The 23,653-nt window shown below is 40.8% G+C and overlaps 1 protein-coding gene across 1 annotated transcript; it reads right to left on the minus strand.

Moving 5' to 3' along the window:
- Positions 1 to 1,070: 1,070 nt before the first annotated feature.
- GSKIP (GSK3B interacting protein) lies at positions 1,071 to 23,639 on the minus strand. Its single transcript, XM_074365068.1, has 4 exons — positions 23,558 to 23,639; positions 22,883 to 22,971; positions 6,199 to 6,457; positions 1,071 to 3,164 (listed from the first exon to the last, which is right to left on the minus strand). Exons 3-4 carry the CDS (start codon positions 6,454 to 6,456, stop codon positions 3,003 to 3,005), a joined length of 420 nt encoding a protein of 139 aa, XP_074221169.1. The 5' UTR covers position 6,457; positions 22,883 to 22,971; positions 23,558 to 23,639; the 3' UTR covers positions 1,071 to 3,002.
- Between the last annotated feature and the right edge of the window lie 14 nt (positions 23,640 to 23,653).

Here is a 23,653-nt window from a genome sequence, read left to right on the forward strand (position 1 = left end):
ACATTTTGTGTTTTTGGCACTGGCTAGAGAATACTGTAGTGTCGTGGTGTAAGAAACCAATAATGCTCAGTACACCAGCAGCTGCTGATTAGCTGTGTGGGATGTGTAATGATTGACTCTGGACCTGGAGGAAAGGTGGGAAGAGTGTCATTATGGGAAATGAGGTGTGCAATCTTTTCGTAATCAAACTGCCTCTTTAAGGATCCTGGGAGCAGGCACAACTCAGCACACCTTGGTGCTTTTGCTAGAGAGACACGCTCTTCAGCGGGCTTAAACCCCACTGCCTATTGTGTTTCCTCTCTAATTAGCACATACGAACTAATGTAAAAACATGAAAAGTATAAAGGAAATGAAAATTACCTATCTTACCACCTAGTGATGACTACTATATTAACATTGTAGGATATTTTGTCTCATTTTCCTTTTGTTACATATAAGATTATTTTTCAAGATAGATTACAGTTTTCTATCCTTTTCCCAAGTAGTACAATTTTACCCCAATTTTTAATGGCTGCATATTCTTCCATCAAAAGGATTTGGCATAACTTTCCCACTTTTTAGAGCTTTTCCAATTTTTCATTAGAGAAAATGAACATTCCTGTATATCTTCTGCTGAATTGCTTCCCTATGCTAGACTGCTAGGACGTCACCAGCACAGAAGTTATAAGCTTTGTGAAGGCAATACTACTAACATTTTCCAGGAAGGTTTCACCAATATAACCTTCAGCAGGATGTAACAGTGCCCTTCACTAAATCTTTATTGATATCATTATATTTAAATAAGAGAAATTATTAAATTATTAGGTAAAATGGCTCAAAATAGCTAAACTTATTTTCCTTTCTTGAATGACTGGTCTGGCTGAATATCTGTCAAGTGGTTACTGGACATCTATATATTTTTTCTGAGTTGACTATATTATTTGCCCATTGTTCTCATTTTTTCCTATTGATTTGTAAGGGTTACTTACTTAGAGGTTCTTTTTCCTTTTTCTTCTGGAAGTGAAATCAAGGCTTAATTTACCTGGTTAAATTCTTTAAAAAATATGTAAAATGAAGGTTTTAATATCTAGTGGAGGTTTTAATATCTGTAGTTTTATTAGTGTCTTTTCTCTGTTACTCTTTCATGGGAACAAAAAAAGCAAACCACTTCACATCAAAATGTAACAATATGGAATTCAAAAATGGAAACGGAAGCTCTCAGAATCAATCATTTATCACAAAACTAACACTTTCGATTTTTAAACATACAATCACTTTTCTTTATACTTAACTCAAAATTAGTAAACAGAATTTTATTTAAACTTTACAAACATCCTTTACATTTAGCCTGAGATTAAGCATGAGAAAGTTCAACCTGAAGTTAGACTTCGTTGCCCAGTTAAGCATTGGAAAATAAAGCTGAGGATGAACATGCATTTCTCAAACATAATTTAAGCATTCCAATGAACTTTGACAACGAAGAGTGACCCAAAATGAAGTTTAATTTGCTCTGGTCTACATGGTCTTCAGAGACTAAAGGTACCTATTATTTAATGATGATTAAAAAAGTCTTCAAATGACAAATTATGAAGGTGGGTCCAGATGCAGAATCTTAGTTCAACATTTCTATAGCTGCTGCTTCAGACTGGTAAAAAAACAACACCCCAATCCGAATTATTCAACATGTACTTGAAAACACGTAGCAGCATGGTACAGTTTATTTTTATAAATATTAGTACCTGTAATAAAATATAAAATACAGAGTCTCCCTTTTTCAAATATTAAGTCTCTGAATGCTTCATTCATCCTTTGGTTTCAAACCCATACAATGCACTCACATTACATTGCAGATTTAGCACTGAGACAGAACACTGTACATCTGTTGGGAAGGAGGGGTGCTGTGGGAATACCAAAGCCCTACGTTATAGAAAGTAAATGTTGAAGCAAAAATACTTTCTGAATATATACTGTACATTATGTAAACAAACATTCATAATAAGAATCAACACAGGCCAAAATATTGTTTTCTAGGAAATCAGAATCTTCTTTCTTTTAAATCACACGCACTGAAGATGCTTTTTGTTAGGAAAAGAATGGAGCCTGTTCCTGCATTTGCTTATGTGCTTAAATGTCTTGGAAACAAGTAATTATTACATTCATTTGCTAACAGCTTGTCCTCTTAGCTGGCTGGCTGTTGCAAACTAGGAATAGGGTACTGTCTCAGTACCTGTTTTTCATGTAATACTAGCTAAGTAATATATAATTAATTCATTTTTATCAGTTCATATTCATAATATAAATAGATTAAATGAAGAAGTAGATTTCAAAATTTGTGCAGGGGAAACTAGTTGATAATTTGTTTCCAATAAGGCTGGTAGCAAAATAATTACTACAAAGTCAGTAAACCCCTGATTTAGCAAGCTGAATCAAAGTTTGAAGTTAGGTCATTTTCATTCTTAAATCACTGTGCAAATCTAGAATTTCCTATGTAAGAGAGAGTGCTGGCAGCATCGAAGTCCTATAATAAGAGAATACAATACTGATTAGGTTTTTGAAATGCAGAGATGCTATAGGAAGAAATTTGCATGTCCTAATAAAGGTGGCACAGCAGTGGCCTCAGGATTTCCTTAATGAATCAGAAACTAAGAAAGATAATTCATTAGTCAATAACGTTCACAACCAAAAGCCTAAATTTGAAACATGATAAAGACACAAAATCAAAAATGCACTTTCTGGCCTCTTGCTCCCTCACCTTCAGAAATGGCCTGCACTCTGCCTATGGAGTGTGTGTCTACTTTTACTTTAAACTGAACACCGCCCCCTACCCCACGCCTCGAGGCCTCTCTGGCCTTCTGAGATGACCTATACTTGGTCTATGGAGTGTGCATCTCTCAGAATAAATCTAATTTTACTCAAAAAAAAAAAAAAAAGCATTTTCTACTATGACCATATGCAAGAATTTCAAGCTTTGTGTCAACATTCTGTTCCAGTGACACCCCCTCCCCTAACAGGAAGAAACTTAGTCATGACTGCCCATCCCTTTTCAAAGCTTCTAGTCTTTGAAGGAGTGCATTTCCAAATGCTTCCCGGTAGGCAGGGCTGAGCGTATCCAGCAAGGAGTAGACCGTTTCATGGTAGGGAGTCTGTAAATGATCATCCACCTGGTCAAAAGCATAACCTACTACCTACGAGAGAAATGCAACAGTGAATTAAATATCATCGTGGTACAGAAGTCATTCTGTAATGACATTATGTATTTCTCAATCAGTAGTTAAAATACACATTTTTAATACAACCTGTGATATTTAAGCGATTTATAACACACAGGAACACCAGCAGCCAAATGCTCTCTTTGTAATTTTTTTCTCAAAATTTAAATGGTTTGATTTACCTACTCCTGATCTTGAAAGGAATGTAAAAATAGAGAAAGAATTTAAAAAGCTATACAAAAACAATATTTCATTTTCACTGTCTAAAACATGCTTCTATTTAATTCCACATATACCGAGGGTCTTTTTATAAAGGCACTAGAATAATGTATGATTAGTCCATATTTTTATCATTATTTATGCGATTTGGACTCTTTATAAAGAATTCTACAAACTGTTTACAGTTTTCATTCGGCGTTATAATTAGTTACCTGAAATGCCACTCTCACATTACTAATACATTACTTACCTGCTCAACTCCGTGAGATAAAAGGGAAAGTTATTGTGTGTGTGTGTTTCTTTAAACACAGCTAAAGCTTTTCTCTCCAACAAGATTTTAAGATCTACTTCATGGTTCACCAGCATATTGTAGGGCAAAATCAACTTAGCTTTTGCTGACTTCACTAAAGCTTATGAATTCCCCAAATAAACCCTAAATTTTTATAACATCGATTCAAGATGGAAGATGCATGTTCATGTTGGAAACAGAAGCAGCATTGTTGTTTTTAATGAAAAGCAGAGGCGGACACCTGAGGGAGATGAGTTGCACCCTTTCAGAGCCATGCTGCCGCAGCGCCTTCTGCAACACACTATGATTTTGCTTGCTCCCCTCTTAGACTGCTCTTCCTACAGGACAGGGATCACGTCTTTTTCACATGGTTTGATTTCTAATTCCTGACACAGGATAGCTGCCCAGTAAATGTTAACTGAATCAGACTGAAAAAACTGAAAGTATCTGAGTTCCTACGTGCCAGGTTTTATAACGATCCAGCCCTTTCTGCAGACTTATTCACACAATCATCCCCCGATTCCTTTGCATTTTTTTTAAATCTCCAGGTTATAGATAAAGAAGCAGGTATGCAGGTTGACTGACTCACCCAAGATCGCTCAAATTCACATATAAGACTTCTGACTCTCACCAGAATCTTTCTTACCTCACCAGAATTAAACAGTGTAAAACAGAATTAATTCACCTGGGGTCATTTATCTCTACTTTCCATTTGTCTATTTCCATTTAAGATCTACTTCTCAAAACGATAAGCTTTTAGTACAAATTAAGGGATTTAGGCAGGGGAGCACAAAGATTAGTTCATTCAGGGACTGCTCCGAAAGCTAAACTGCCATGGTGAGGGCACTGAGAGCAGTGAGGATGCTGGCCTTGCAATCTGCTTCAGCGTAAGCGAGCCTCCCGCAAGGGCCACGTGATTCACATACATCTTAGGCCAACCGAATCCAGTGGAATAAAGAGACGTTCCTGCGCTTGTGTAACCTATCATCTGCTATATTTACTTGCTTAAACCAGGTGCCCTACTTTATGATGCTGTGCAACTTTCCTGGGGAACTACTCTTAACAGATACAGAAAAGTCAGAGATCTTTGACCAAGAGAGAAGATTAATTAGCAAAACAGACATTAGTAAAGTTAAAGTAGACTTTTTTTAATTGAAGTATAGTGGATTTATTTACAATGTTGTGTTAGTTGCTGGTGTACAGCAAAGTGATTCTGTTATACATATATATATTCTTTTCCATTATGGTTTATTACAAGAGATTGAATATAGTCCCCTGTGCTACACACGAGGACCTTGTTGTTTATTTTATGTATAGTAGTTTGTATCCGCTAATCCAAAACTCCTAATTTATCCCTCCCCCCTTTCCCCTTAGGTAGCCATAAGTTTGTTTTCTATGTCCGTGAGTCTGTTTCTGTTTTGTAGACACGTTCATTTGTGTCATATTTTAGATTCCACATATAAGGGATATCATATGATATTTGTAAAGAAGACATTTCTAATGTCTATTCCTTTGTTCAGTAGGTCAAAAATTTCCATAATATGTAGTAATTTTTTTTTTTTTTTAGTGAAAAGTTGCTCTTGGGTAGTGCTTTCTACTATTCTAAATGCAGGATTCTGGTTTAAATGATGTAGGGAGGTCGAGGTCACTCTGCCTAGAAAAGCTTACATGTAACAAAGGACACTCCTGGAAATCTGGAGGTGGAGCCTTCTGCTGTGACTTAATTCTGTTCTAACATCTAGTGAACAGTGGAGTCAAGTACGTTGTTTTAGTAGAAGAGACATTAGTAAGAGGTGGAAATAGATTCTCTCAACACAGTGACTGTAAAACTCAACCAATGCAGAGAATGCATCATTCTGGTAGACACATTTAGCTATTCATAAGAATTAAATTAATTTGGGGTGTGATGATTACAAGAAAGCACTCTGCAAATCAAATCTGTTTTCTTGTTTTCAAAAAATTCAATTTTCCCATGTTGACTGAAAGACTTTAGAATAAAAAATTCCTAGGGAAAAAAGCTTCCTTAAAAAAATCATGGCGGCTCCTGAGTATCGAATTCTCATCCAACACTCTTTCCTACTCACCAACTCCTGATCCCCCTCTTTTTTTAATTTTATTTTTTATTGAAGTGTAGTTGATTTACAATGTTAGTTTTAGGTGTACAGCAAACTGATTGAGTTTTATATATATATGTATATGTGTGTGTATATATATATATACACACACATATACACATTCATATATTTATTTCAGATTATTTCCCATTATATGTTATTATATTATTTCCATTATATATTATATGTTATTAAGAAATTGAATATAGTTCCCTGTGCTATTCAGTAGGTCTTTGTTATCTCTATTTTACATATAATGTGTGTCTGTTAATCCCAAACACCTAATTTATCCCTCATTCACCCTTTCCCCCCAACCCTGACCCTTTTTGATAAGGAGGTAAAGATGTGATTTTTTTTTCTTTTTTCTCGAGAGAGAAAAGTGACTTACCTTGAGCCCTGCTTCGGTGAGCTCCAGGCAGTATCGGTTCCTCTCTCTCGTTTCCACGTTGATGTAGGCCACGTCATCTGCACAGCGCAGGGTTTTGGAGACGAACATGTTGTTCACAGCAAAGAGAACGTCGCTGACGACTGCTTCGGCTTCCAGCCGCATGTCTTTCACATCGGTCCCTTCAAAGCCATTGAGCTCTGCACCTTCTTCAACTCTGGACATGCTGCTTAGCTCCATGGGATTACAGTCTGTTTCCATTCTGCAAAAAAGCAGATATAAAACTGACTTACTGGAAGACATGCCACGCATTAATGTTTGATTAAAAGAGGCCCTGCCTTACAATTGCTGCTTATTAGAATACATTAACTAGCTAACAACTTTTAGGGAAAATACTGCCTACAGCCATTTTCAGTAGTTTTGCATAGCAAAATTAGACCCACAGATTTTCAAAAAAAGTATCTCTGTTCTCCACTTCTCCCCAAGAGGTTAATTCCCATATTGGTAAGAATCCAGGATATTATTTTCAGCTATTTCAAATACCACCACTTAGGCAAAAGTTCTAGTACATACCTCTTTTTAAATGCATTATTGTTCTAGGATAGATATTTAGAACTGGAATTGCTGAGTCAGAGTACATGCTTGTTTTATCTTTCAGTAGGTACTGCTGATTCACCCTTCAGAAAAAGGCTGGACTGACTGATGTTCCAGCAACAGAATATGAGGGACCGCACTCTCCTTCACCACGCCCTTTCCAGTCCTTTCTGATATTTGTCAATTTAAGAGGCAAAGAATAGTGTCTCATTGTTTGAATATGCATTTCCTTGATTAAACATCTTTCTGGGTATTTATAGGATATTTTTAGTTCCAAGATCATACAGCTGTTTAAAAAAACAGAAATGGAAGTGAACTGAGGGTGTCTGAAATCAGAGTTCAGATCTCTACCTACCGGAGTACACTCTCAATAGTTCCTTCTATGACTTCTGGATTTGGGGTTTTGCTTAAGAAGCAACCTTCCCCATTCCGTGATTATATTTTAAAACCTCTCTAACTTGTGTTTAAAATTCTGATTCTCTATCCCTGTATTTAACTGTTTGATACAACTGGAATTTACTTTGTGTAGCTTTATTTTCCAAATGGATAGCCTGTTATTCCAACAGCACTCACTGAATGACTCATCTTTTCACTACTATTTGAACTGGCCCATATATCGTAACTTGAAAAATGTCATTTCTCAGGCTAACTTGACCCAGTATCACTGCCACTTTGCTATGTAGTTCTTGCTTCTCTTCTGTGACTGGTGGAGCAATGAAGCATTGTAAAAACTTGAAGTGTATGAATGAGAAAAGTTAATAAATATGGAATGTAAAAACAGCTTTTCAGAATCAGATATTATGCTTTTTTTTAACCTTTAGGCTTTAAAAGTCAATTAAGATTTCATTTATCTGATATGGATTAAGCCTCCACTGTTCTAAATATAGGACAACTCTTCAACTCATGAACATTTATTTATACTGTTTGTCTATTACCTTACAAGTTCCAACTCTTTTTCTAAAGTGACTAACTTGTGCTCTATTTGTGTGATGTTTAAAATCCTCTAAATTAGTGGTTCTCAATCTCAGCCACAAACCCCATCTCAGAGAAACTGAATCAAAACCTCTGGGAGATTTTTTTGGGTATTTTTTCAGAGTTTCTGGGTGATTCTACCGTATAGCCACTGCTCTCAATTATTAGCAAAAATCTTAAGGAGCCAGAGTACCTATAGCTACGAGTCATTTGCACATTATAAAAACCAAAAGTATTTGCTAAAGGCAATTTATATAACTATGTAAAGCTATCTCAAAAAACTGCAAATGTGCAAATATAGTCCTCCAATCCTGTTTCAGCTAATGATATGTTTTAAGGGTCTTTTAGCTTGTCTCCCACAGCATTTTACAGGATTAGTCGCTCACTACTAACAAGTTAATTATAAATTTACCAATTATTGCTGGAGGAATTTGTCAGATAACTGAAATCTAACATTGACTTACTATATGCAAAAGTGAAACATTTCATTTTCTAAAAATTTCCACCTTGTCTAGAAATAATCATTATACTCCTTAATATTAAACTTGGGTTTATGTATAAGAAATGAGCCAATTTAATTTTTTTTCCAGTCAATTTTGAAGATTTTGAAATGTTGCTGTCCACTATAAATCACTTAACATCCTGAGTACCAATCTTTATTTTGCTCACCTCAATTACAGATGTCATAAATAATAATAATTACATGAAAAAGATGTTTATATGTTTAAAAAAAGAGTCTAATTCATTGCAATTAAGACCTTAGTGATAGAGAAAGATGAAGAAGCTAATACTAGAATGGAAGAAGTATTACTCTGCAGCAGTTTACTGTCAGTAAAGTAGTTCATCAAACTGTTGCAGAGTAATTAGCAGCAAGGGGCAAACAAGAGAAAGACACCTTTCCTAAGACTGAATTTTCAGATTTTTTCCTGAAATGTCTTTGAATGATGCATAAAGTAGTAAACACATTCAGAACTTTTGATGATACATGTAAATGAAAATATTTTTATTATTGAAGTATTACACAAGTTAGCAACATTTTAAGCTTTATTATTTTCAGGTATTATTCCAATGATCTTATTTTGGTTGTAACTGTTCTTGATTATTTATCAATATCCTTTTCCTTTCCTAATAGCACCCAGATTTTCCAAGGGGAATCATACCTCATCCTTTTCTATGCAGAAAGTAACCAAGCTATGTGAGACTGACCCCAACCCCAATTAAAGACTGTCTTAAACTAATCAGTACACAGAGTTCTTCCTAGTCACTTCAACCCAGCATAGTCTGCAGCACACGCCCCAGTTGTTCCTGGTCGCCATCCCAAGAGGAGGGAAACCCAAGGATGATGCTGACAATGGGAAAAGAACAGAACCAAGAGATTCACAGAGAAATGGCACCAGAGCCCTGACGGTGCCCAGCCTCTGCACTTTTCAGTTATTGCGGCCAATAAATCCCTATTGTTTTACTGAAAGCATCCTAACTGATTGAGGAGTCTACCTCAAATGAAAAGCATTCATTGATCTAGCTAGCCAACAGCTTTAGGAAAGAGGTTTAAAAAGTAGAACCTTGATGATATTTTTGTGCTAGAAAGTACCTAATAAAAGCTTTGCAGACAGTACCATTACGTGTCTGTATTAGTTTCCTATTGCTGCTGTAACAAATTATCACAAACTTAGTGGCTTAAAACAACACAAACTTATTTTCTTATTTCTTACAATTCTGGAGGTGAGAAATCTAAAATCAAGGTGTCAGCAGGGTGGCACTCCTTTTGGAGCCTTCAGGGGAGAATCTATTTTCTTGCGTTCTAGAAGTCACCTGCATTCCTTGTCTCATGGTCCCTTCCTCCACCTTCAAAGCACATCACTCCAACCTCCGGTTCTGCGGTTACACCTCCTTTTTCTGACTCTTGGCACCTGCACCCCTTTTATAATGACCCCTGTGATTACACTGGGTCCACGTGAACAACCCCAGATAATTTTTCCATCCAGGTCCTTAACCTGAAAAACCTGCAAAGTTCCTCTTGTCACATAAATTAATACATTCAGTATCCAGGGATTAGGACGTGGACGTCCTGTTGGGGGGCTGGTCATTATTCTGCCTGCCAGTGTCCATATCCTATCAGCAGGGAAAGGAGTATAAAGTAATCAAAGAAACTTCGTTTCCTGACCTTCCTCTTAAAAACAGTCATAATTTACTTTTTTTTTCTTTCATAATTTACTTTTAAAAGGAGGCCCAGTGTACTTATCAAGCTCACTGCCTTCTTTGGAAAGATTCCTTAATCACTGGTTTCACGATTTGTATTCTTAACCCCAGCACCATGATCACAGCAAAACGTACAGGGGATGGGTGTTTCGATTAAAGGCACTGTTTCGAGGCTGGCAAGGGGTTTTATGAATTGTTCTGAATCAAGAGCTCTGTCCAACTACCCGATTCTGGATGGTGACTGGCCGATCCAATCAGATCCTCTCTTGAGTAGTACGAACACAGAGCCAAAAAACTGAAGTCAGTTTGTGATGACAGGAGCGACAGAAACAGAGCAGGAACAACTGGGCAGCACTACTAATGGGTCCCTAGAGAAGTGGTTTCTACATTTTTGATTATGCATCCCAGTAACTAAAAATACTTTGAGCACATATCTCATATGTGCATTTACTGACATATACTATCACAATGAACATTCCAAAACACATAAATATGAATTTAAAGAGAAGGTAAAAGACGAAATATAAATTTATTTTCTTCTTCTTAATGGATTATCTTGTGTACCTGACTGTGGAGGCCTGCACCACTGGGGATGAGAAAATACATACCCATGTTACTGAAGGGACAACTACTAGAATTACTACTGAAACATCAGAGGTGCTGTCAGGTTATCCGAATGCTTGACTCATTAATGTGAATCTTGCTAAAATCTTGCCCTGGTTCCCCTTTCTGTAGGCAAGACAACTTACCATCATAAAAGAAATTCTAGACCAGCAGAACTTTGTGCCTTGATGGAAATGTTCTTTATCTATGCCGTTCAGTACAGTAGCTACTAGTCACGTGTAGCTGTGAAGCGCTTGAAGTTTGGCTAGAGTGACTGTGGAACTGAATTTCAAATATTATATAATTTTCATTCATTTAAATTTAAATAGCTAGTGCCTACTGTATCAGCACAGGTCTAGACCTTTCTGAGTTATATTATTGTTAAAAAAAGAGTCAATAGATGTAAAACTACTAAGTAAAGCTTATTTTATATATGAGTAGCAGGATTTGGCAATATATATGTCAAAATCTAGTTTGAATCTTAGCAATTCTATGGAGGGAAATTAACCATCATTGTTTCGAATGGTTAAAACGAATGAATAATTTCTATTCTTCAACCATGTCAACTTAGACTCTAAGTTTATAAAGCCAGCTTTTTCCCAAGCATTAGAGTATTAATTAAAGTTGTCTACAGCCTAATTTGGGAGGCAAGACAGGCACATGAAATATGTACACAAATATTAATGCTATGCACACATTTCATAATTATAACATAAGAAATGTATAATTAGAGAAAAAAATGATATGTCTTGGTCCTACTACAAACTACCACTAAACTTGTATAAACTTGGGCTGGCCATGTAACTTCATTGGGTTCATGGTTTTCTTACTTATAGAATAAAGGGGGAATGAACAGGAAATTCTTTACTGTTCTTGAGATCTGACATTCTGTGATTTACAACATAATTGTTAGTTTTGATGGGGTGTGACTCATGACTTGTGGAACAGGTCAGTCAAAACTGGGCTTGAGTGAGCACAGATGAAATTTATGGATAAGCAGAAAGCATTAAAGAATTGTGAAGGATTCTTCAGAGGGAACAATAAATAAACAAGCTACAGGGTGTAGTAGGAATTGTAAAGAGATTAGCCTAGCTAGTCTAATACAAGAAAAATGTTAAGGGAGTGACACATAGGAATGGCCCAATTTGACAGGGTGCTAATACCTAAACAACAGAATTTGATTAAATCTCCTGAGAATGGGAAGAAAGAGCAATGTCTTTATAGTTAAAGTGGGTTATCTTGTACGTAGCATATAGTTTGGTCCTGCTGTTTCATCCAATCTGATAATCTCTACCTTTTAATTAGTGCTTAATTAGTCCATTTACATTTAATATGATTACTAAGAGATTATTGATATGATTACTGTAATTGACTGATGTAGTTACTATCTTGCTGTTTTCTGTTTGTCCCATCTGTACTTTTATTTCCTTTTCCTTATTTTTCTGCCTACTTTTGGACTGACCACTTTTTAGGATTCTACTTTACATTCTTTGGTGGCTTATTAACTCTCTGTTGTATGTTTTTGGTGATTGCTTTAAAGTTTATAGTATGCATCTTTAATTTATCACAGTCTAGTTTATACCATTTCATGTATAAAAACCTTACAAGAGTATATTATATAGTCTTTCTGCTATTTTTGTCATACATTTGACTTCTAAATATGTTAGAAACTTCACAATACATGCTCTTTCTGCTTTAAACAGCCAGTTACTTTTCAAAGAGATTTAGGTAGTAAGAAAAGAAGCATTTTATATTTAACCATATAGTTAATATTGCCCAGGCTTCTCATTTCTTTGTGTTGATCTACATGTGTGTCTATAATCTGTATAATCTTCCTTCTGCCTAATGGCTTTCCTTATACATTTCCTGTAGTGTAGGCTGCTGAATTCTTTCAATTTATGTCTGAACAAGTCTTCCTATCGCTAATATTTTTAAAAGATATTTCTGCCTGCTAGAGAATCCTAGGCTGACTGTCCCCACCCCCACCCTTTCAGGACTTTAAAGATGTTTCTTTACTATTGGCTTGCTTGCATTGTTTCCCATGAGAAATCTGATGTCATTATTATCTTTGTTCCCCTTGGTGTAGTTTTCACATTTCTTTTGCTTGAGGCTCATTAAGCCTCTTGTATTTGTGGGTTCATAAAAGCAAATTTGGAAAAATTTTGTCATTATTTCTTCGAACATTTATCTGTCTCTCCTCTCTTTGGGGACTCCAGTTTCATGAATGTTAGTCCAACTGAAGTTGTCCTACGCCTTTGTTCATTTTTCAGTCTCTTTTCTCTTTGTGTTTTACTTGACTTTGAATAGTTTTTATTGCTATGTCTCCAAGTTCTTTTCCAATCTTTTCTTTAGGGTATCTAATCTCTTCTACTTGGATTCTTGTTTAGAAAACATATTTTTTCATATTTCTACTTAATTTGCTCAGTCTTCTAATTTTTTGAATACATGGAATAATTATAATAAATGTTTCAATGTCCCTGTCTACTCATTTCATTGTGTTATTTCTGGGTTGGTTTCAATTGATAGTTTTTTTTCTAATCATTATGGGTTGTATACTGCTGCTTTGCATGCCTGGTAATTTTTCATTGGATGCCAGACTATGTGAATTTTACCTTGTCTGGTGCTGGATATTTATATATTGCTATAAATATTATTGATCATTGCTCTAGGATGTAGTTATCTGGAAAAAGCTTGATCTTTTGGGGTCTTGCTTTTAGACTTTTTAAGGCAGTATCAAAACTGATTCAATCTCTGGTTAATTTTTCCCCACTATGGAGGGAGGCAAAACCTTTCTGAGTACTCTACTGGATGGCCTATGAATTATGAGGTCTTCTATTCTGGGAGATAGGAACAGAAACTAGTTCTGTTTGAGCTCTGAAAATTCCTCTAATCCTTTTGGGTAATTCTTTCCTCAGCCCTGGCTAGTTCCTCATACCTGTATATTGATCAGTATTCAGCTGCAGACTGGAGGGGGATCCTCTGTATGTATCCACAGCTCTCACTCGCTGTGAAGTTCTGTACCTTCTACTCAGTCCTAGCAGCCCAAGCTTCCTGAACTCCTTGCTCCAAACCCTCAATTCAGGGAGACCATTGGGCTTTACGTGGGTTTCTCCTTCTGAAGCCATGTCTAGAAATTTTCTCCAGAGAATAGTTTGCACCTTGCCTCTCAGGGATCACTGTCCTGCACTGCCTAGGGTCCAGAGTCTTAAAACTATTGTTACATATATTTTTTGCCCACTTTCTTGTTGTTTCAGGTGGAAGGGGAAATCTGGTCCCTGTTACTCTGTCTTAGCCAGAAGTAGAAATCCCATTAGCCAGTTTTGAGTTAACTCTGCAATCTTATTTCATCAGTTTTTCTTCCACTGATTTTTTTGGTCTCTCCTACACTACTTGGAATCAACTTTACCATCTTGATGGTTCTTTAATTCATGAGTTTAATCCATTTTTGACACATGCTTACTATATATTTGTGTAAGACCCATGTTTTTTAACTTAAAAAAAATTGTACTTTGACACTACTTTCAGACCTTTTAATTCTTCCAAACTCAGCTCAGACACACAGGATTCTGTATCTGATCTCAAGGTAAAGTTAATCACTGAATTCCTTAGAATTCCTGCTGCGACACTTCTGTACTTGTCATCATACCTCACGGCAAGTGGAGGTCTGTGATGTCAGTATCATCAGCACGGTGACTGGCACACAGTGGGTCTTCACTGAGTATTTTCTGAATGAACAAACCAAAGGAAAAACGCTAACTTTTTGCTTCTCAAGCTGTACTACTTCGCTGTGATGTGGGGCATACAAAGCCACAGGGTAAACACGGCAGACACTCCTAGAAAATACACATCACTGTTACAGCAACAGTATCATGGGGGGTGATGCAAAATTGCCTAGAATTTTAAAGCAAATGGCAGCCTCCAGCTGTGTCCTCTTTAGGTTATGCCTCCCCACCCGGAGGGTTTCCTGTGCCTCTGAGAGGAATATATGAGTGAAAAGTAAGTAAGAGGACTGCTTTAGCCCAAGGAATTGACTCAAAAAACCGGAAATTCCAGGCACTGGGTTTGGGTGTATAAAGTTAACAGGCAGAGGTTGAAGCTATGGGAGGGTGGAATGTTAGTACTGGGCTGGACCTTCTCTAAGTCTTTACAGCTCGTCCCACTTCAGTTATAACAATGCTCTTTATTAAAAGTTAAGGTTGGGGGGAGGGTGGTAGCTCAGTGGTAGAATGCATGCTTAGCATGCATGAGGTCCTGGGTTCAATACCCAGTACTGCCACTTAAAAAGTAAATAAATACATAAATAAACCTAATTACCTCTTTCCACCAAAAGAAAAAAAAAAGTTAAGGTAATCATCGATAGCTCTTGCTTCTGTCGGTATAATTTTGGCCTGTGTTAGTGTTTTTAGAGGACTCATGCAACTGGTTATCAAGATACTGTTGATAAAAAAAGATACTGATTACTTTTATTCCTTCTTAGTGTTTTTATATTCCTAGGAATAGACATTTTACAAGGATTGCAAATAGAGACAACCCAAGGGGAATTTCGCCTGAGAGTTCGCATGGTGAAAACAGTTATACAGGGGCACCCCCGTCATGCACCTCTGGTTCTGCCACAGGCTACTCAAATAGTTAATATCAGACAATATCCGGTGCCCAGAGGCCACGATGAGATAAGACAGACTATCTTAAACTTGAGGAAGCCGGTATTATTTGGCCGTTGCATAGCCCATATAACTCTCTAGTGTGGCCAGTGAGGAAGCTAGACGGCTCCTGGAGGATGACAGTGGACTATCGAGAACTGAACCAAGTCACCCTCCCCACCCCATGCACGCGGCTGTGCCAAATATAACAGATTTGATGGGCCGGCTGTCCCATGAACTGGGTACTTGCCACTACGTGGCTGACCTGGCCAATGCATTCTTCTCTGTAGACGTAGCCCGAGAGCCAAGAACAGCTTGTGTTTACCTGGGAAGGTAGACAACGGACGTTTGCTGTGTTACCGCAGGGATACCTACACAGCCCCACACTATGCCATGCATGGCCTGGTGGCCCAGGACGTGGCCACACGGCACAAACTGGCTACTGTTCGTTTGTTCCATTATATAGATGACATAATGCTAACCTCTGATTCTCTTTCAGATTTGGAAACCAGTGCCTCAACTCTGCAAGAAGCTCTGCTGGGCTGGGGGAGCGCCGTGAACGAGGACAAAGTGCAAGGACCTGGATATTCTGTCAGATTCTCGGGTGTCGTCTGGTCGGGTAAGACAAAGTGCTGCCTGAGGCGGTGAGAGACAAGATCCAGGCATATTCTCGTCCGGAGACGGTTAAACAGTTACAGACTTACTTGGGCCTTCTGGGATATTGGCGGGTGTTTATCCCTCATCTGGTCCAAATAGCTGAGCCCCTCTACAAACTGATTAAGAAGGGAGAAGTCTGGGATTGGACAGATGAAGCTGAACATGCATTTGTAGAAAATAAGAGGGCGATGGCCCGAGTGCAGGCGCTGCGCACTATAGATCCAGACCTCCCTTTCTGGCTAACAGTCCATGCGGACAATGATGGATATGGTTGGGGATTATGGCAAAAGCATGGGCAATGGAAGGTGCCTTAGGGTTCTGGTCTCAGCTGTGGAAAGGGGCTGAATATCATTATTCTTTAATTGAGAAACAATTGTCAGCAACTTACGTATCTTTGATAGCCACTGAGCCCCTGACAGGGAAGGAGGAGGTACAGGTACAAACCACATACCCCACTGCAGGACGCATACATACGTGGGCAAAGCAACCCTGATCGGGGACTGCACACACACTGACCCTAACTAAATGGGGTGCTTACTTAGGACAACAGTCCCACTACGCCACTAGACCCTTGGCTGCAGAGCTGCAGCAGGTGTTAGGGCCTGTGAGATTTGTTGTGCCTGCTTTACAGATGCTCCCGCATCAGGGGGTGGATTCCACACTTATTCCCTTTCACGAGGGAAAGGGGCCACCCCCGGGAGATGCTTGGTTATGGATGGTTCTTGCAAGGGCAGTCTGCCCACTTGGGTTGCAATGCCATTGCACCCTGCCACTGAAGCCTTCTGGTATGAGACAGGAGAAGGCCAGTCCAGCCAATGGGCTGAGTTACAGGTGGTGTGGACGGCGTTAATGTATGAACCCAGCCCCTTACATGGATTTGCATGGACAGTTGGGCTGTACACTGAGACCTCATGTTATGGCTGCCCCAGTGGGCCATGCAGAACTGGATGATTGGGCACCAACCTCTATGGGGATAGTGTATGTGGAAACAATTGTGGGACAAAGGCCTAGGAAGTCAGTACACTATTTACCATGTGCCAGGGCACTGCCCAGCCTTGGCACTGGGCAATGATGCCGCTGACGCACTAGCCCAACTTTGCCCTGTACAGGCCATGGCTCTGGGACCCCATATAGGTCCCTGGCTCCATAAGAAACTTGGTCATGTAGGCCTGCACATGATGAGACAGGTAGCGGAGCGGTGGGGCTGGCAGTTGAGCCAAGGTTGAAGCCAAGAATGCCGTACGGCAATGCCCATGGAGTGCTAAGTGCCATTCGCACCGGCGGCGATGGCCCAGCAGGCGGGGATGATTGCACAGGGGATCCAGCCGTTGCAGGTATGGCAAGCAGACTGCACAGGCCCATTTCCTACCAGTGTGGGTTTGCGGTACCTGCTGGCGGCAATAGACACCGATACGGGCCTGGGTTTCGCTCATCTGGTGCTCCGAGCTACGCAGGACTCTACCATCACAGCACTGGAACTTTTACGGGCCTTTTACGGGATTCCCTTGGAAACACAAAGTGATAGAGGGACCCAATTTACTGCCCAACAGACCCAGGAATGGGCCGAGGAAAATGATATTAAATGGACATTGCATGTGCCTTATCGCCCCCAAGCAGCAGGAATGATTGAGCAATACAATGGCTTACTAAAGGATAAATCAAGGGCTCTCAGACCACAAGCATGAGGCTGGAACACTGCACTGCCGCAGGCGGTACGTCTTTTAAAAGAACAACCTCGCCATAACAGGTATGAGCCCACTTTAGATAAGTTATTGCGAGGGAGCTCTTGGAGGCTCAGGGTTGGGCCCATGAATGACGCCTCCGATATACCAATAGTAGGGCGTGCGTTAATATTACGTGCTCCCAGGGTTTTGAACTCGGGACAACAGAACACATGGACATGGAAGGACCAGGTTCAGGCTGAAGGCCCCTGGCTGGCCCTTTTAGAACCACGGGGCGACGGGCCAAAGAAGCCCTGCAGGTGACCCCACGGTGTGGGGGAGTGGCCTTTTGATGTACGGGTCACCCTAGGAGAAATGGGGGTGTCCCTACTCAAAGAAGCAGAAGCCCCGTGACTCTGGGCAATTCCACTGATAGCCCCCGAAGCACTTCCAGAGTGTAACCAACCCAGTGCGGGCAGATTGGTGTGGTACCAGCGCCCAGGGCGAACAGCCCTTCCTGCCACTATACTCTCACAGGACAGTAAAGTAGCCTGCATCCTCCTGGAAGGGAGAGACTTGCCAATTACGGTGTCCACCTCTGCTTTATCCTTCTGCCCAGGGTAACGACGAATACTGTCTTCTCCGGGGCGCACACATTTGCGGAAGTCCACAACATCTCTCATTGTTGGGTCTGTACTGAACTTCCCATAGAAGCAGGAGATGGACTGCCATGGCAACTATAACCCGCGTCCGAAACTAATTGGAGCGCAATGACCGAATGGAACGCCAACAGGGCAGCAGGATTGCCCTGGGACTTGTGGCGGCAGACTATCGAAGATATGCTCCATTGTGAGCAGGTCAATGCACCCCACTAAGTGGAGGACAGTATGGAATGGGTGAGGATGGATGAATAGTATTCTTGTAAAATTAACAAGTCTAAGCCCCTTCTGTATCGAGCAGCAGTTTTAAAGTGATGCTCCAAATCACACAGTAGGGTGGCTCCCTAAAGAGCTATGTGCCAACATCACTCACAATTAAATGCCTCTACGTGGTGGGATGGATAGCATTTGATTGGCACAAAACCCACCGATTTCCTGTCTCCAGGGTACCTGTGGGTATGTGGCGCTGATGGATGGTCTCATCTCCCCGCTAAATGGACAGGGCGCTGTACTTGGGGTAAAGCTTACTTGCCCGAACGTATCCAGCCCACCTTAATGGAGCACCCTGTGAACTGGGATCTGCTGCACACCCAGCTGGCACCATGAAAAGCATGCAGCTTGGTGGTTTTATCCCCTGGCCCTGTTCCTGCCAGGTGCTGAGACCATCAGTGTAGAACTGCAGGTAGAAGCTTTAGCTCAGGCCATATCAGCTACATTAAATGTAACTAAAAAAGCCATCAAGGAATTTTTAGATGAAACCACCCAAATGCGAAAGGTGGTTTTACAAAACAGGACGGCACTGGATATTCTCACTGCAAGCCCAGGCGGCACATGCGCTGTGTTACGTACTGAACGCCGTATCTATATACCAGGTCGCCAGAAGGAAGTAGCTGAGGCACTACAAGAAATAGATCAACAACTATATCATGTAGATGGTGTAATTTAAGATCCCCTTAAGGAGTGGTGGGCATCCTTAACGTTCTCCTGGAGATGGGGGCCAACTGTCCTGGCCATTGCAGCTGCCTGTCTAGTGATAGGATGCTGTTCCCTATATTGTTGTTGTGGTCTTCGGGCACAGTGCTCTGCTCTGCGGACCAGGGTCCCCATGACCTAGGGGGTGGAATGTCGGCGGTCTTAAGTGAGTAGGCCGTGGGACCCAGGGCAAAGTTCACAATAACTTGCATGTGTATGAGGTAAGAAGTAAATATATGCATGCGTTAGTAGCATGAGGAAGCATTATGAACAACACGCATGCGTGAGCGTAATGAAAGGACCAGTGCGTGCACCTGAGCGTGCGTGCCACCTGCTTGTACTGCAATAAAGTGCTGTTTTGCTCCATGTTGGTTCCTCGTGCATTTTTCCAGTTGCGTAGCTCACCTCCTTGGATCCCTCTCCAGCCTCCCGTGGCTGACAGGTACATTCTAACCAACATAAAACAAGTCAATATCTAAAGAGATGAAACAGGAAACCTCTTCGCTTTTCATTTAAACTCTAAACTGGCTCTCTACTAGCCTCTGAGCAGCATTCTGTTGCCAGCTCCTTCAAAAACTGGAACACCTTAAGGGTACTTTTAGTTATTCTGGTAGATTGCGTTACCTTGCATAAAGTTTCTAAATGATTCCTTGGAACACAGATAAATTATTTAAGAACTAGCTCTTACTTCATCTGTTGGTATAATTTTTGGGCTGTGTTAGTTTTTGGAGAATTCGTGAAAGTAGTTATCAAGATACTGATCACTAAGTTCTTTAAGTTCTTTATTCTCTACTTAATTCAGTAGACTTTGTTTCATCACAAACTTACAGGATCAAAGAGCTGGAAAGAGACTGTAGATCCTCCTTGATGACAAAAGAATGGGCATCAAAAGACAGTAATATATTCAGCATGACAAAAGAACAGAGCCAGAATGATTTCAAGAGCAGTACACAGATGTCACATTTTCATTTTGAAAGAAGCTCGATTTTTCAGTTGATATTACAACAGTCAGCTGAGGGCTAGAATGCACTATCTTAATCATGATTATAGTTGACCTTTGAACAACACAGGTTTGAACTGTGCAGGTCCACTTACACGCAGATTTTTTTCAACAGTAAATTCTACAGTACCACACTATCTGTGTTGATTGAATTGGTGGATGTGGAGCTGTGTATGTGGAGGGCTGACTATAAGTTATTCACAGATTTTCAAGTGCAGGAGGGTTTGCGTCCCTGACCCCAGCGTTGTTCAAGGGTCAACTCTACTTTTATTTGCATCATACATCACAGTCTGGAAAATCCTCTCAACATGAGTAAGTGGCCATATGGTGTGGTGGTTAAAGGGCTCTTTTGAACAGACTGATTGGACTAGAATATCAGCTCTGTCACATACTCCACGACTTGGGGCAAGATATCTTAATCCCTACGAGTCACACACTTGCCCTCTCTAAAATGAAGCCAGCAACAGCATCTCCCTTAAAGGGATTTGGAAAGAACTAAGTGAGTGAATATGTGGAAAGCGCTTAGCATGGTGCCAGGCACACAATAAGCTTGGAACATATTATCAGTTAATTATTACCTATTAAAAACAAAGTACTTAAAGTATTTTTAAAGAAGAAAGACTACCCTTTGACCTAAGCCCTTTGACTCCAAGGTTGGCTCTTTCTACAGTGTGTAGACCAGCTGTGGCTGCCACCTTGTACCATTCTGAGAGCCCAGCTTAGGAGCACTACTATCTTATTCCTGTTAGCTCAGGTACAAGGCCTACAGGCCAATGTCTCAGCTTTTCTTTTATTTCACGTGGATTTCTTTCAAGGATGATTATTTTGACATGACCCACTCAGCCTCTGGTATTCTAACCTGTCATTTCAAATCCCTTTACTGAACTTTTAAAAAGTTGACAATGTTTGGTTGATAATTACCTTCGTCTTCCTCACGTAAAATTAATGCTAGCTGTTAACATTTTATCACAGTACTTTGCCTCTCATAAAACACAAAACACTGTGATTTAGGATGAGTTTGTACCCCGTTTGAGCCAGAGATACAATAACAACAGGCCCTACACCTTAACAATTTATGATGAATTTCTTCCAGAAAGCACAAAACGTACAAGGCAACACACTTTGAAGGGAGCATGTCTGTTTTTATAAGAACCATCCCATTTTTATTTTCCTTTTCTGATATGTGAAATTCCACACATTCTATGGACAGCCTGAATGTAATTCTACATTCCAAAAGAAGTCATTTATTTAACATTTAAACTTGAGGTCAATTGTACCCATTTGTCAAAAGTCTGGTTCAAACCTCTCAAGGTCTAGTCTAATTCCCTGCCACATTACAGCCCACATTTTCATACCACTTTGTTTATATTCCTTTTATGGCAAGTATTATAATTATTATTCACAAACATGCCTTATCATCTTCAAAATCTATCCAGAATCCAACTGCTTCTTCCCATCTTCATTGCCATCACTCTAGTTCAAGCCACTGTCATCTTCCGCCTGAATTATTGTAGTATCTTTCTAACTGGTCCTGCCTTTTCACCTTTGGTCCTCCCACCTCCACACAAATCTATTCTCAACACAGCAGTTAGCATGATCCTGTAAGAACTCTAGCCAGATTATGTCACTCCATTCCTCAAACCCATTCAGCCACTGAGTAAAAAGCCGAAGTCCTTATACTGGCCCTATAGGAACCCGCCCCAGCTCCCATCCCTGACAATCCCCCAGCTTCCATCCCTCTTTTCCTTCACCGCCTCCTGATGTTCTTGAACTCACCAAGCATGCTCTTGCCAGAGGGCCTTGCACTCTGTTGTTCCCCCTGCCTGGAAAACTCTTCCAGATGCTCACTTGCCTTGCTCTCCTGCCTTCTCTAAGTCTCTGTTAAAATGTCACCTTACGAAACAAGAGAGGCCTTTCCTTTACCCTATGTAGAAAAGTGACAAACCTCTTCCCCTCTCTATTCCCTTTATACTGCTTTTTTTTTTTTCTACAGCATTTATCACCACATGGTACATGATACATTTGCTTATTGTTTGTTTCTCCTCCCTTCAAAAAAATAAGCACTCCATGAGGGCAAGGACTTAATCCGTTCACTGTTGTATACCCAGTATCAACAATCCCTGTCCCGGAGCAGGCAATCAATACGTACTTATTGAATATTGAATAAAGGAATGGCCCTTTCACTACAGAACATACGCTCCTTGAATTTCTCTTCACCTTTTTATCATCACCCATTGTGGAGGACTTCATTTAATGGACCCTTCAGAAATATTTTTAAACGAATGAAGAGCAAGGGAACTGAAGTTACTGAGAATGCTTGGCACGAGTCTACAAAGGATGAGGAGGGGTACCAACAATCCCAGGATCTACATACACTGGAAAGCACACTATTCTAAAATGAAAAGGTGGTCGTGCAAAGGGGAACCAGAGCTTTCTCCACCTGCCAACATTTCCATGCTGTGTTAATATTTCTAAGGCATTCGTTAAAGTTATCAACATGTAAGTAAAACCTCCTTAAAACGGTCGTTTTAATTTATTATTCTTAGTTAAACTTTACGCATCTGGACTCTTTTAGGTTCGTTCCCTACTGATATCGTTAGGTTTCCTAACAATCTTCGGAAATAAGATGTTCCAATACGCTTCCTGTTGACACAGACTCAGAGTGAGCAGTGGCCGGTTCAGTGTGGCTCGGCTAATAAGCGCCTGGGGCAGGATTCTAACACAGGATACCTGGCTTCCGGGTCACGGAACTCCCGCACGCAGGCCTTCTCCGGGATTACCAAGTCAAGGGTAGGCTCCGCCCTCGCAGCAGTTGCCTCCTAAAAGGTAGAAATACGATTGCGCACACTCCCAGAATAGCACAAGTACTTGCCCAGGTTTCAGCGGGGTCGGAAGGCTTTGGCATCAATCAGAGAAAGCAGTTCGGCCCACAAATGCCTTGAAAACTCGTTTCCTGGCCGCTGGCGCAGCACACCCAGGATGAATGAATCGCTCTGTAAACTGCAAGCCGCTAGACAAACAGTAGCGAAATGAAGCTTTGGAAAACAATACCTAAATGAGGCGGGCGACGAATAACTTGCTGACAATGGGCACCAGTCAATACTGGGACTGGGGACGGGACTAGGGGGGCTGGGGGAAGGGGTGCTCGAGAGGGGCTGCAGCTCTCCCGGAGGAGCTGCCAGCGGTCCAAGCGCCCGTCTCCGGGGTCTGGGTCTAAGGTGACCCGGACGGCCCAGGCCGGACCCGCCCCGAGACCCCTCTCAGCCCGGGCACCGGGCCCCTTCTGCCGTCGCCCCTCACGGCCCGGCCCGTTGCATCGCGTCCCGCTCCGAGGGCCCCTGGACAGCCCCCGAATCCCTTTCGGCAACCGGCCAGCCGCCAGCCGCGGGCCCCGATGCTGCTCACCTGCGCGCGATCCCGGTTCTCCTCTTCCGCGCCCCTGAGGCGTCTGGAACCGACCTGCGGCACCGCCCCCTCTTCTCCCCGCCCTCGCCCCGCCCT

Source organism: Camelus bactrianus, chromosome 6 (genome assembly GCF_048773025.1).
Source record: "Camelus bactrianus isolate YW-2024 breed Bactrian camel chromosome 6, ASM4877302v1, whole genome shotgun sequence".
NCBI classification, from domain to species: domain Eukaryota; kingdom Metazoa; phylum Chordata; class Mammalia; order Artiodactyla; family Camelidae; genus Camelus; species Camelus bactrianus.